We start from the raw sequence: 14,312 nt of genomic DNA on the forward strand, positions 1-14,312 counted from the left end.
ACAGAATATCATTCCGTGTTTTTGAGGATATGCTATGGCTTTATAGGGGAGTTGCTACAAAATATCATTCGTAACTTTACAATATATATTAAAGTTAAAACATCACCAATGAGCATTGACGCATAATTTTCGATTTGCCCTGAAGTTCGTAACTTAATAACAGTTATATAAAAATTCATTTGGAAAACGTGTAGCAATGCGGTGGCTGTTACAACAAAGAAAAACTAATTTCCAGGTTTGTCTACTATACGATATACTTATCTATCCCATTGTATTGGCCGTGTTTCCAACTGGTACAAACTCCATAAACCAGGGACCAATTTCTCAAAGAAGTGAAGTGTTGACTGGACTTCATTTGCGTGTCATGTATTATATGTATGCTTCAACCGTATATTATTAAGTTGAAATATATGTTTTATTGAGCTTGTATTGAATGTTTTTGTTATTTATAATGTGCAGACATAAACAAACTGCATTATTGAACACTAAAAGTGCAGGATTTGAGTAACTACGAATTTATCATACTAAAGTATTTTACTTCCTTTTAACATACATTTGTTTCTAATTAATCCTGCTTGTAAACAAACAAAGACTGCTACAGGTGCAGTCTTCAAAAATAATTCATTTATATAGCAATTTGACAAATGTGTGATGTAATGCAAATTGACAAACTTATGATGTAATGCATTAGTGGCATTTTTTAAACCATCAATCAGTTTAGAAGTATCTTGTTGAAAACAATTTGTTGTTACTTGTAGATTAGCTATAACACTATAATCACAAGCACTCAGTGTTGTTTATACACTTCCAGTTATGAGATTCGGCAAAAACAACATAAGCTACCTTGGTTAAAGTTGTAACACCATTGATATAACTGTAAAACTTTAAAAGAAACACATTGCTTTCAAAAGAAATTCTACATACTTCAGTCAAATACATTGTGGTTTTTATGTTATGTTATAAAATAAGTGACTTATGAATATCTCGTTTAGTATTATACGAAATAACAGAGTTTGAAGATAACACACATAACATACACTAAATATTCTAACAGTGTGCATTACATTGTGGCAAGAATAAGCCAATTAAAATAAAAAATAGACATTTAGAGAAAAATCCATCAAGTACTGAATTCTAATCAAAAACAACTGCACTTAACATAATTTATAAATTGAGTTAAAAAGTTTATTTTATACTAGCATTAAAAAACCCACAACCACAATCCATTTAAAACAGATATGAGAGGTTTTCTGTATTTCATTGCAAAATTAAGAAAAAAATGCTGTTTTGAATATAATCTTGTGACCAGATTGGTAAGTCTATTTGTATTTTTCACAGTTCTACATATTAAAGTACCACAGTAGACATGGGCGCATTGGAAATTTCTAGCACTTTTTACGAAGATATATGAAATTATACACACAAACATACCACAAAAGCATATTCTGGCATAGTTTCTTCAAGGAAACGAATAAATAACGGCTTTAATGTCAAAAGATAATTTAGAGCATAACAAATAATAGCAATAAATGAGTTTGAAATTTGTAGTGTGAAAGACAGCTATATGACTTTGTAACGAGAAACTACATTTAGGTAAATCAAAAATTATAAAACGCTATGTTGGGTGAAAGAAGTTATTTGCAAGGTAACCACAGAAAACAAAAAAAATTCTTCTAAAATCACCAGCAAAGATGGTTACCAAGTTCGAAGCAACTCACTAAACCACTCGTACGTTAGAAATACCAAACCAGACGTGGCACAAGATTTAAAGACTGCCACTGTGAAACCTTTGTAGAATCCACTGAAGCCTTCATTTTTCCAAATTGAGCTAATGCAGTTTCGAAAACTTGAATAATCAATAACAGTACTGACAGTTGCTGCATTAAACCCTTGAACCTACCTCAATAAAAATGGTAACAGTATAACAACACTAACAGAGCATAAACAATGCACAAACACTACAAAAATGATACAAATATATGATTGATTTCAAATGGAAAAGGTTTCAACATAAAATAGTATATAAGCCATTACTTGTTAAGCACAGCTAAATTTCATAAGCACAATTTAAAAGCTAATTGCAAAAAAATGAAATATACCTGTAACCTTTTCTTTACAACATCAAATGGGTAAACTATGCCCTTGCTCAAAATACCAGCACCTGATCCACACACTAAATGACTAAGTGAACCTGATAAAATACATTTCGGTTATAACAAACAAATGGCACAGAAAACTTCATTGGAATATAAGCCTTTTTCAAACTCTAACACTGAGCAGCCAAAATTCAAAGGGCTGAAGATTGGAAATGGTGAAGCAACTGGGTGTTTACTGTTTATATTAAATGAAATCATTCCATTACATGTTTGATCCAGTTGATCAGTCTGTGACTACTAGGTGGTCAAAATAGAGTAAGACTGTATTGTGACCTGAACTTAATTAATGAATCACTGCAACGAGTAGGGTACACTTTACCAATATTACTATTGTAGAGTTGAGCAATAAGTGGACACAGTATGTGACACAAAAGCAGGTGTAAACATTGCATTAATTTCAAAAGCTAACATAAGTTGAACAACGTTTGTTCCTCCTCAGAACATAATAACTTGAATGAATAGTAGAAGGACGATTTAAAGAAACAAATCTTGTTTAAAATAATTCTATATTAACATAAGGATGTGAGACCAGGGAAAACCGACGAACAAAAATGTCTAGTCTTGTTAGATAGGTCGTGATAATGTTTGCAGACTGGTAAAATTAAGAAGCACCTTAGCGGCTCCTTGGAGTTACAGCTGATTATTGCTGCACGTAACTGGAAATCTAGTTAGGTAATTAACATACCATATGGCTGTGAACAAGACTTTTAAATCACACAGCAAATGCTGCAATCTGCACACTTTTGAAAAGGGCAATGTAGGTCAAGTTTAGACACCAAAATGTTATGAATTTTGACCAATAAACGAAAGAAATTTATCCAAGAAACAGGTTACTGGGTAATAATGTTAGTTATGCCAATATTTGTAACTAATTGTTCTGTTTACTGCATACTTTTTGTATTTAGTTTAGTTACGTGTAACACTTCAAGTGATCCTTAAGTATTAAGCGCATATTACAATGCAAACATAGCCAATGGTTGCACAAAGCTATTGGTAGCTGGTAATGTAAGCCCAGAAATGAAACCGTCCAAAACCATGCCATGCAATATTTATGCATTTTTGCTACACAAAAAATGTTCTTGTTCAACCTTATGGTCCTCCGACTACTATTTTACCTTCTTTTAAAGATACGTGACACCAAACTGCTTGCAAAAAGGAATACGACATAAATTGCAGACCACTGTAAGGCACCATTTGAATTAAAGCAGGAGTTGTTCCTCGATAAAACCCCCGTACACCTTCATGTTTTAGCATGTGACTTAATGCATCATGTATTTTTGGAAAGAGCTAAAATAAAAATAAAAAATGGTTAAAACTTGGACTTAATACACAGAAATGCAGAAAGTTGTCACGTCATATATTGTGAGTAGTATGTGGTTCTCTGGCAGTTTATTGCTGGATCTTAACAAGGTAAACAGACATACTTTTTATGACATGTGAAACAGATTATTATAAGAATCTGGGGCTAAAATAAAAAGATTCGTGAATTAGAAATAATAAATTTCAAATTTGTGTGAATATTATTTGCTAACTTTGCTCAAGGTACTTAACCAAATACCGTACAACCGACAAGAACCCATAAGTGTATTAATAAAACTGTGTTTGTCATTTCAAACTTTTAAAATAATGGTGATATGTACGCCTCTGTTTTTGCAGGGTTTTTTGTAGCTGTCAAATATATCTAATTTGCCAAATGTGGTTCCTCAATTGTATAACTTTGGCTTGGTTACACACTGCTGTTAATTACTATAATCATGTATAGAACAAAACAACTGGCAAGGAGACTGAGAACCCGAGAACACTTTTACATACAGAATATTGTGAATTATATATAGCCTACATATTACAAACTGTAAAAAATAAATTATATACCATAGGCTCTTTTTGAGCAGCAAATCTAGTCCTCAGAACATCAACCGGCTGACCTGCAATAGTGGCAAGGCCACCTGAAACACAGCCACAACTGTAATTAACAACAGCACGCAAAAGATGGTCATCCCGAGTATGAGGAACTAGATCGTTGGCAATTTTGGTTAGGTGCTGGAAAGAACCAAACTATGACAAAAACAAGCTGTTACCAATTACAATGAGCAGAAACAAACGTCAGCTGTTATTCTTGCAAACGATCTGTGCTAAAGCTTCTCAAACATTATTCACTCGTGACCCGATCTCTTGGGGCAAAATTTTTTGTCATCATTTGTAGCAGTAAAATTTTGCAATGGTCTAACCAAATTTAATAACCAAATTAACCAAATTTAACCAGTTATTTGAAACTGGTAAGTATGGAACTTTTACAAACCTAAACATTTTTCAATAAAAAGCATTTAATTATTTCTTAAATGTTTTCGTAAAATCAAAAAAAAAATACATTTTTGTTTTTCCACACACAAATTGTTTGAAAAAGTTCATGTCATTTTTCATTTAGCCCTATTTGACTAGCGCTTGTACAGAAGTAAAACTGATAGAAAAAGTAGCCCATAACTTTGTGAATTGGGGCTATAGAAACTTCAAACTTTATAGTTTTTGTAAAAAATGTAATCTTTAAATCTACGCAATTACCAAGAGCAATGAATTTTGAAATATTGGAAATGTCAGCAAATTCTAGTAAAAGAATTTATTTTTGGTCAAACATGACCCCTTTTAAGGTGTTTGTTTATAAGACAAGCGTTTTGTTACTAGACACTGATCAATAAGTAGTTAGAAGTATATATTTTGCTTAAAGTATAGTCAAAGTCTGTATGGCTCCTGAAATCTTCATGGAGACAACAAAAAAGATCACCCAGTTTGGGAAGCTCTGATTAATATTTTCTTTCTCTCTTTTAGAAAGAATGTATACTTAATTACACATTCGATAACAATTTTGAACATATATACCAGTACCATACATACCTGCATTCCGCCATAAATCATTGATAAGCATTGAGCAGGAATATGACCTTTCCAGAACGCACGGATACCTTCTTCTTGAAAGATTGTCCTTACTGCTTGAATAATTCCATAATACTTTTGACCATGGCCTTTTTCAGGTTGTAGCTGATTAAATTAAATCGATCATCATATATATACATGATTATATATAATTATGATCGTACAAAGATGTAGTGCTATAATTGAATATATGTTATTGTATTACAATGCAAATTGAAAAATACTTTATTTACACTTATTCAGTACATTTTCAGTGCTTAGGAAATTATCACCATAGATTTATCAAGTTATCATGATTAATCCTTTTTTTAACTAAAATCCTTACTTCACAACATTTCGGCACTCTAAAATGGCAAGATATATCAGAATTATGTAGCCTGTATATGTACACAGAAGCAAATTTAATGGGAAGAGTTATACCTGAAACCGAATTTTCAAAACATCAATAGGAGAAACACATACTCTTGTGACACTACCACCTAATATGCCAGCCAAAGTTGAGTGAGAAACATGAAGAGTTTTTTCGTGGTCATACCCCACCATGATGACCACATTCTAAATTGTACGAAAAGAAGCTAATATACAACAAAACATCTGTAATTGTAAAATAATGTAAATATCATAACATACTGGTGTCAGACTGCTAAGCTTGTAGTGTGTGCAACAAACTTCCTGGCTGCCCCTTGGCTTAAACACGATCCTAAATACGCGATTGATATGTGGGGCGTACAATTTTTTTGAAAACAAAAGTGGGGCCTGGGACAAAAAAGGTCAAATACAAAAAAGAAACACTGATCCAGCAGTACCTAATATCTACCATTATCGTTAACACTTTCTATAAGTTTTGTCCGGACTGCATAGTATGGAAGTGTTTTTTGAGATCTCGGGGGTGCAGAAGAATAATTCCAGTGTACAGATCAAACCAACTGGTGTGCACCCCGATTCGTTCAGCAATTTTGGTAAACAAGGTGCGGCCTTTTGCCTCTTATTTTTTAGGTAGATCACTCTACTCCCTGTGTACATTACCGTTTCGGCCAAAAGGTGTGCTCCTGCCATACACTGCAGCCAGGGGTTTAATTATAAAGTTAAATTTAGTTTAAAAGGTAGATTTAGGTTAGGCTTAGATTACTATGTTATCACATTTAAGTTAGGTTAACAAGAAACTGTGAAAAAGAGCTTTGAACAGACGATTTTTTCCGGTGAAATAATGGCAGCATAAAAATATTGGGCATCCGAGGCCTGAGCCCGCTTTGGCTGCTTTAATCGTTGCAATTGCAGCAATCCTGGCATCTGAAGTCTGCTTCAACTATTCCTAACTAAGCTATAAAAAATAACTTGCTAAATGGCAGTGATTTATGATATACATACAAATTAGGACGACTACAAGCCTTGTACACTTCAAGCTAGTAGGTTTAGCTATGGCTAAATTCTCAAAACTGAACACTCGTACAAAGCCGCAGGTGCAGCAGCAAGAATTGTAAACAAGGTTGTTATGAATGACGTCAAACGCATTTTGCAAACTCAACACGTGGTGCAGTAATGTTTCTTGCATGAACCTCAATTTTTAGCAAGTCGATAACATGTGTTGTAAAACATGCTTAAAACTAAATTTCCACAAAATAAACATCCGTTAATGCTAAATATCTGTAATATTTCATAAATATCTGTATTTATTTCACTAAAAAGAAAAACTGTCAGTAAAGTATCACAACAAGTTGAAAATAAAATGCATCGTTTCATTTGAAAGATGCAAAAAAGGCAACTCTGGCTTGCAAGATTTGCAATTTTTTCAACCGTTTACTTCTCTACAAAAGAGCAAGCTTGGAGTGCCGCTAGCAGCTGAGTGGCTTTAGGAGAAAAGACGATACGTATTGCTACAAATTTCTGGGGTTTTACATGTTACGTTAGTAAACATATTCAGATTGGAATGTCATCTGAAGCTCATACCACTGCAACAGTTTTCCATATAGGCAACATCAAGAAATTAAACATATACTACAGAAATGTAAGTGAGTAAATAGTAGAAAGTTTTTGCCAAATTTTCAGCTACTTTTGACTTAATCACTGTATTTGTCACCAAGTTTCGTTTTAGTGCAAAAATTCTTCCATAACATTTAAATTTAACATGCGTGCAGTCATTGTAGCCTATAGTTGTCACTTCGTGCTACAGGATATTTGGTGCAAATAACGTCGGTAGCTTAAGTTGTTTTTCGACAACGACTTGGTCAATGAGTCATCTCAACTTAAACGCGGCATGATTGTTTAGAAAACCACGTGTGGCAAATTTGGGTCAGATGTAAGCCGGCGGCTTTTAGTCCGACAGCAAGAGTAAATTGCAGAGCTTTTTACCGTTTATAGACGGCTTTTGTCCGATGAAGTACAGTTAATAAATTAAAACGATAAAAGTGAACATTGTAGTTACCTAACGAAAGTCACGTTACGTAACAAAAGTCTGAATCTGCTTTGAAAATCATTGGCTTAACTAGACAAGCACTTCAACAAATGTACATTGATGTTATCGGCCATTGGACGCTTGGTTTCCTTGGTGGCCACGTATAGGGTTCTGTAGCGTAGACGTATTTTGTTTATCGAGACTTAGTTTTGCTGCTCAGCAATTAGCGTTTTATAGAAATGCTTTCGGTAAGTTTGACTAGATCCTTAGTGTATCAGCTACAATTCAATAGTTTAATGCAAAGGGCCGAGTTGAAAGGTTGTGCAAAGTGTGAGTGCCCGGCAAATGCGGCAATCAACTAATTATATTTGTACATACATACGCAATGTACAAATTCTAAGAAGAAACAATGAATTATATAGCTTGAATGTTTTTAGAACTTCTTGGTGTAACTACTAACTAAGCGAGATTTGACATCTTCTGTCAACGCATAGTCTTATAACAATTAATTTTAATAGCCCACACCAATATGTTGCAATCAACACAACGAGTACAGAAATAGACGTATTTATTTACAAAACGATATCTCAAATGCATTTGTGATTATACTGTACCTCATCATAGCGACTAAGAGCATTCTGTATCTAAAAGTGAACCACAATAAATGCAAATGGCAGTGATTTTTGGGAAAAGGGAGGTTTATCTGCAAAAAACAATGGACGTCAAGTCACGGTAAAGGATAACATTAGACGGCAAAACGAAGTTCAAACAGCAAGTTAAATTTTTACTTTTAAATTTGGTGAGTCAGTTTAATGCCCATTTGCTACGACTACGACCAATATATACAAAGGAAAAACTACACGAAATTTTTACTTACTGTGCTAGAGCACACGCAGTCAAAAAAGTTGTATTAAATAAGTCATAAAAACTCACGTAATCCAATAGTAATGTCATTTGTAATGGGACATCTTTTTTATTGAAAATTTTAACTCAATCTCATAAAGATGACTAAAAAAAACTGCTATTTACATTGCTTATATCCTAATTTATTTCTGTATAACAATGTCGTGCATCTGTTTTGCTTGCTTCACGCTTAACTTGCTTAATCTCATTATTTTACATTGTGCTGTTGCTTGCCCGTTCATTATTGTCCTTTCTCGTGAATGATTAGTTTCGAAGCCCATTGTTTTTATAAACGAAGCTCTCTTTTCACCATTACTCATTACCAACTGCCATTATTGTTGTTTACTTTTAAATCTGTTCTACTTCGGTCTGATGAGGGATTGAAGTATAATCCGAAACATGTTAAATGTTTCTTTTGTAAATGAACATGTCTATTTTTGCTTTTCTTGTGCTGATTGCAACATTTTAAAACAGCAAAGCTATTATTTCATCTCTCCCCCTAAATTTTGTTACTTCAATTGTGTCGCCGGGCACTTCACGTAGTGCATAGAAAAGAAGGTAATAAGACTTTGCCTGATGATTTTTGCAAAGCAGCCTCTCGGTTAGCCTATCTATTGAGTTGAATACAAACCATGTAAAAAAAGCGACTATTTCACCGTAATTAAGTAGATTGTTGAATATAGCCCGATTTTAAAGATAGTCGATTTGATCTGGAGAATGGACGATATGCAAAAAACTGACTTATTTGCGGCTCAAAGTTGGATTCAGCTTGTAAGGTTCGTTTACGTGAGATTTAGGTTATTACTATGGTTACAAGTTTAATAAAGTTTCAGTTAGGTTAGCAAAAAACTGTGAAAAATAGTTCAGGACGTACTATTATTCCAGTGAAATGGTAAAAGTCCACATGAAATCGTTCCGCGACCCACTTTGAACTATAGTCTATTTCAGTAATAGACCGTAATTATAGAGATTACTACGAGGTGCCTATATTTGATAAAATACTCAAGTCATTTAATTTCTTTCTTCGTTTTAGAAAAAAGCAATAGCATGACAAGTTACGATCATGACGATAAGTTTCACGACGAGTGTGGAGTGTTTGCTTGTATTGCAAGCGATTCTTGGCCCACAGAGCTAGACGTTGCTAACATTATATCACTCGGACTGGTTGGCTTGCAGCACAGGGGCCAAGAAAGCGCTGGAATTGTAACAAGTTCCGGAAATGTTGGCGAAAGGCTGAAAATACATAAAGGAATGGGCTTAGTCAGCCATGCTTTCACACCTCATGTGCTTTCGCAGTTAAATGGAAATTTGGGGATCGGACATACTCGTTACTCTACACACGGTGTATCCGAACTCTCAAATTGCCAACCCTTCGTCGTGGACACTCAGCATGGACGCATTGCCGTTGCGCATAACGGTGAACTCGTGAACAAGGGATCATTGAGGAAGGAAATACTGAACCGTGGAGTTGGATTATCAACTGGCTCGGACAGTGAACTAATCACACAGATTCTTTGCCACCCGCTAGACTCAGAAAGCAAAAACGGTGGCAATTGGCCTGGCCGATTGAAAAACCTAATGCAACAAACGCCGTCCGCTTATTCACTGGTGCTGTTACACGGCGATACCATATACGCTGCTCGCGACCCTTACGGCAACAGGCCTCTATGCATTGGACGCCTTGTCGTTCACTCCGGTGTCGAAGGTCACTGCTCGAACCATCACGACCGCCACGAAATGACAGAGGGATGGGTTGTGACGTCAGAGTCGTGCGTTTTTCAGTCGCTGGGAGCGGAATTGGTCCGCGAAGTCCTACCAGGCGAAATTGTCAAGATCACCAAAAACGGACCAATGTCCATGGCAAAGGTGCCCAGACCGGATAAAGGTTCGCGTTACCCGGCCTTCTGCGTGTTCGAGTACGTCTACTTTGCCCGACCCGACTCCATTTTTGAAGGGCAGATGGTGTACAACGTCCGTAGGAGATGCGGAGAACAACTCGCAAAAGAATCGCCCGTAGAAGCGGACATCATTAGCACGGTACCGGAAAGCGCAACGCCTGCCGCTTTCGGGTTCGCAAAAGAAATCGGCATACCGTACGACGAGGTCTTGGCAAAGAACCGTTACATCGGCCGTACTTTCATCCAGCCCAGCACTAGGCTCCGTAAGCTTGCTGTAGCGAAGAAGTTTGGCGTTTTGAGAGAGAATGTCCAAGGGAAAAGAATCGTCGTGGTAGACGACTCAATAGTCAGAGGCAACACCATGAGCGCGATTATTCGGATGCTGAAAGAAGGCGGAGCTACTGAAGTCCACATAAGGATTGCTTCTCCGCCCGTCCGCAATCCGTGCTATATGGGCATCAATATACCAACAAAGCAGGAGCTCCTAGCTAACCGAATATCCGTAGCTGAAACGGCAAAATATCTGGGTGCTGACTCAGTGGCTTATCTGACTGTGGAGGGCCTCTTAAAATCGGTCCGGGCTGGCATTGATACTAAAGAAATCCTTTACGATGACGAAGAAGATTTGCAACGTGGTACGGTACAAAGAGAACCCGTGGAAAACGGATCGTCTGGGTGCCAATGCAACCTGTCGGGATGTAGCTGCAAAGAGACGAAAACGAATCAAGACATGCAGTCCCGGCAGCGCATTCACTTGTCAGAAGTTGGCCACTGTGTGGCATGCTTGACAGGAGAATACCCTGTTCCATTAGATTGGTAACCCGCGTCATTACTGTTTTAAACTTTGTTACTTTAGGAAATTACCTTAAATAAACCTCTATACTTGCAAACCATATCGACTAACTGTTAGCCTATATGTTATGATAGATGTTGCCAAAAGTTACTGTTATAATCGTTTGAGTTCTCTCGTGAAATCAACTGTGGTGTAGCGTGAAATTTATACGTATTTTATCAACTATATTAAAGGCCTATTATGAATGATAGATTGGTTTTCTATGATTGGAAAATAATCTTATGGTCAATATACAGTTTGCAAAATAACTTTTTGTAGGGTAATGGTTGATAGTTTTGTGGTTATAGGTGAGTAAGTTTACCGAAAAACTACAAATCGTTTTACGGACACGGAAACAAACAAACAAACAAACGTTGATTTGGGTTACCGAAACAGCTGTCTTTCTAAACTTCTTTGTCTTAACAGGTTTGACATGTTGGGTGTGGAGTAAATTAAACTTTTACGTATGAAGACAACTGCCGTTAGAGAACGGTGACGATAATTGTATGGGAGTTCTCGTTGGTTTAGAAGTGCTGTGACGGTTGGTTTAAGTTTGCTGTAAGGTCAGCATAAACAATAGATGTTTTAATTATCTTAACACCATTCTGTGATTGGAAATAATGTCCGCAGGCAACATTTAAACGTATATAGTACAGTTAGTACCATAATATTATTTAACCATTTATGTCTTGTTTTGCAAAACATTACGACATTGTTTGAGTAGTGGAAGGCTAATGTTTTAAATATGATATGTTTAGGTTAAGTAATATTTACAGAGACGACACAAAAATAAAAAGAGAATTAATTTGCTTTTAACTTAAAAACGAAAACTATAAAATTGAATGCATTATGCTCATCTCTTTTATAAGAACGCCTTTATAAAAAATCAAACTCTTAATGATGAATTCATTTTAATTCAATTCAAAGTCCAATTCCGTTGTTTTCTTTACTGAAAACGAATCGAGGATGTTTATAAGATTGAATTTTGGATTGTAGATTTGTAGGTTGGAGCTCCTAGTAATTTCACCGTCAGTTTCGTAATGTAGGGCACAGAACTTATAAGTTTAGTACAAGTTTCTTAAAGGGTTCCTTAATTTATTAAACAGAAACTTGCTTTAAACCAAATTTCACTGAGCCTATAGCTACATTAAACTACAAAGTATCAATAAATTGACTGATAAATAAGCTGAAAACCACAGCTTATGACACACCATGGTGCAGCATGAATAATAATTAATGATTAGTCGTAAGCCTACAAGTCAAATCAGATGCTATAGGCCAGGGGTGTTCAAATTATTTTTGGCATGATCCACCACAACCAAACCTGACAACAAGATGATCCACTAAATACGAATAGTAAACGTATTGGACATGCTTTAATTTGAATGGTGCTTTATTTATGTAAATGTACCCTACATTGTAGGGCCTACAGCCCTACAATATATTTATAACTTTGTAAAAGTCCAAAGTGAAGTGTGCTATAGCTGCAAGATTGTTTCAAGATTCCAGAAGATCCGGAAGATCCAGACAAAAAGTTGAAAAGATCCGGATCGAGATCCGCCATTTGAACACCCCCGCTATAGGCCTAATTTCATGCTCCTGGTATGCTATAACTCCGACATTTAGGCGCAAATTACACCACTGTAAGCCTTACATTTAAGCTGTTAGAGTACTGGTTAACAAACATTTTTTGGCAGGAAATGTTTCTCGTGTTTGATTTTGTATTTTTCTGCGTCAATCCTATTAAGCTACAAGAGAAGTAGGCCAAGTGTAGCAGTAGGCTAATTACATCAGCGTATAAGCTATAAATCAACGTTCCGTCGAAAAAAGTAACACGTAGCCTACATCTACATTAAACTAGAAAACATCAGTGTTATTGACTGACATGCAATAACCAAAGCTTATGACGTACCCTGGTACATAATAAATAATGGTGAGTCGCACAATTAAAAAATACTTTTCTCATGTTATAACTCCGCCATCTAGGCGCCAACGCAAACGCCAAACTATAAAGTTAAGCTGTTTACCAACTTTCTTGCGTTTCTGAAAATCTTGAGAAAGTTTTACTATTGGAAATATGGTCTTATCTTTATCTTTAAAAGATGAATTTGCTTTTTACTAACTTTACTTTTTTCATTTGAATTCAGTCTATTTAAGAAGACAAATTTCAAAAATGAAACAAAAGTCACATTTCTGATCAGTGAAGACGTATTGTAGCTGCAGTTTGGTCTTTTGTTTCAAATCCTGAGTAAGCTCAGTTTGGATGCAAAAAATAGGGCCTACTGTTCGTCTTTACTTAGTTTTAGCTTTTGTTATCGTTTTTAGTTGGACATACGTGGTACACTGTACATATAATGTATCCTGAACCATTTACATGCAAAAATATAAAGTAACTGATTTATACAGGATTAACTGCAATAAAGTTGTGAGGTGCCGGATCTCTCATTTCCACAGCTGCGTGCTAAAGTAAAATGCTTACAACAAACTTTATTATTTTTACCTTCAATTTTTGACAACATGTAAAGCACCACGTGAAGTAACTATGACATGTGGTGGTGATGACGTAACAGAAAGAGAACCTGTTGGGCCAGCGGGTAAAAAATGCCCCCATGGTGATCCAGGGATCCAGGGAATCACAGCAGCGAAAGCAGAACCTGGAGAGAGCGATAGTTGGATGAAAGTAGTGGGGAGCTCGGTAAAGAGAATTGCTGCATTGGAAAGAAACGACTAAGGCAAAATTAAACATTTCGTGTTTGGTATCGTTTATATCTGCAACATCAGAGACTTCAAAAAAATGTGTCTTGCTATCCACTAAAACAAAAAATTTTTTTTCTAATTACAACTGACTTTTTATAGAAAAATATTAGCCTGGAAACTGCCAAGACATCATGAACAACGGCGTAGTATTTAGCAGAGTTTTTTCGATGATCATCAGCGGGAGATTGGTCAAAGTTTATTGCGACAAGGACACGGATGGTGGTGGTTGGATGGTAGTAGTAGAAATTGCTTTTGGTCATGTAAACGTTTACACTTTGGATGTTTTTTGGAAGAATGAAATTTTGATGTTGTGCTCCTGACAACGTTTTTTTTTAACTTTTACTCACTCACCAATGCGATTGTTCGTTGCTGGCATGTATTTTTATTCTTGGTTTTCGTAGACTGATTAATTATCATTTACAGCTAAACTTCTTTCGTGAGTATGA

General features: G+C 35.8%; 2 protein-coding genes across 2 annotated transcripts; one reads left to right on the plus strand and one right to left on the minus strand.

The window, feature by feature from the left end:
• Positions 1 to 604: 604 nt before the first annotated feature.
• Positions 605 to 5,698, minus strand: LOC143451396 (mitochondrial thiamine pyrophosphate carrier-like). The gene is made up of 6 exons (XM_076951896.1): positions 5,505 to 5,698; positions 5,046 to 5,189; positions 4,029 to 4,211; positions 3,272 to 3,443; positions 2,100 to 2,191; positions 605 to 1,896 (listed from the first exon to the last, which is right to left on the minus strand). Exons 1-6 carry the CDS (start codon positions 5,625 to 5,627, stop codon positions 1,696 to 1,698), a joined length of 915 nt encoding a protein of 304 aa, XP_076808011.1. The 5' UTR covers positions 5,628 to 5,698; the 3' UTR covers positions 605 to 1,695.
• A 3,680-nt stretch (positions 5,699 to 9,378) lies between these two features.
• Positions 9,379 to 11,320, plus strand: LOC143451392 (amidophosphoribosyltransferase-like). Its single transcript, XM_076951892.1, has one exon. The coding sequence runs from the start codon at positions 9,427 to 9,429 to the stop codon at positions 11,095 to 11,097; it is 1,671 nt and encodes a 556-aa protein (XP_076808007.1). The 5' UTR covers positions 9,379 to 9,426; the 3' UTR covers positions 11,098 to 11,320.
• Positions 11,321 to 14,312: the final 2,992 nt, after the last annotated feature.

The sequence above is a fragment of the Clavelina lepadiformis genome, chromosome 4, assembly GCF_947623445.1.
Source record: "Clavelina lepadiformis chromosome 4, kaClaLepa1.1, whole genome shotgun sequence".
NCBI classification, from domain to species: Eukaryota; Metazoa; Chordata; class Ascidiacea; order Aplousobranchia; family Clavelinidae; genus Clavelina; species Clavelina lepadiformis.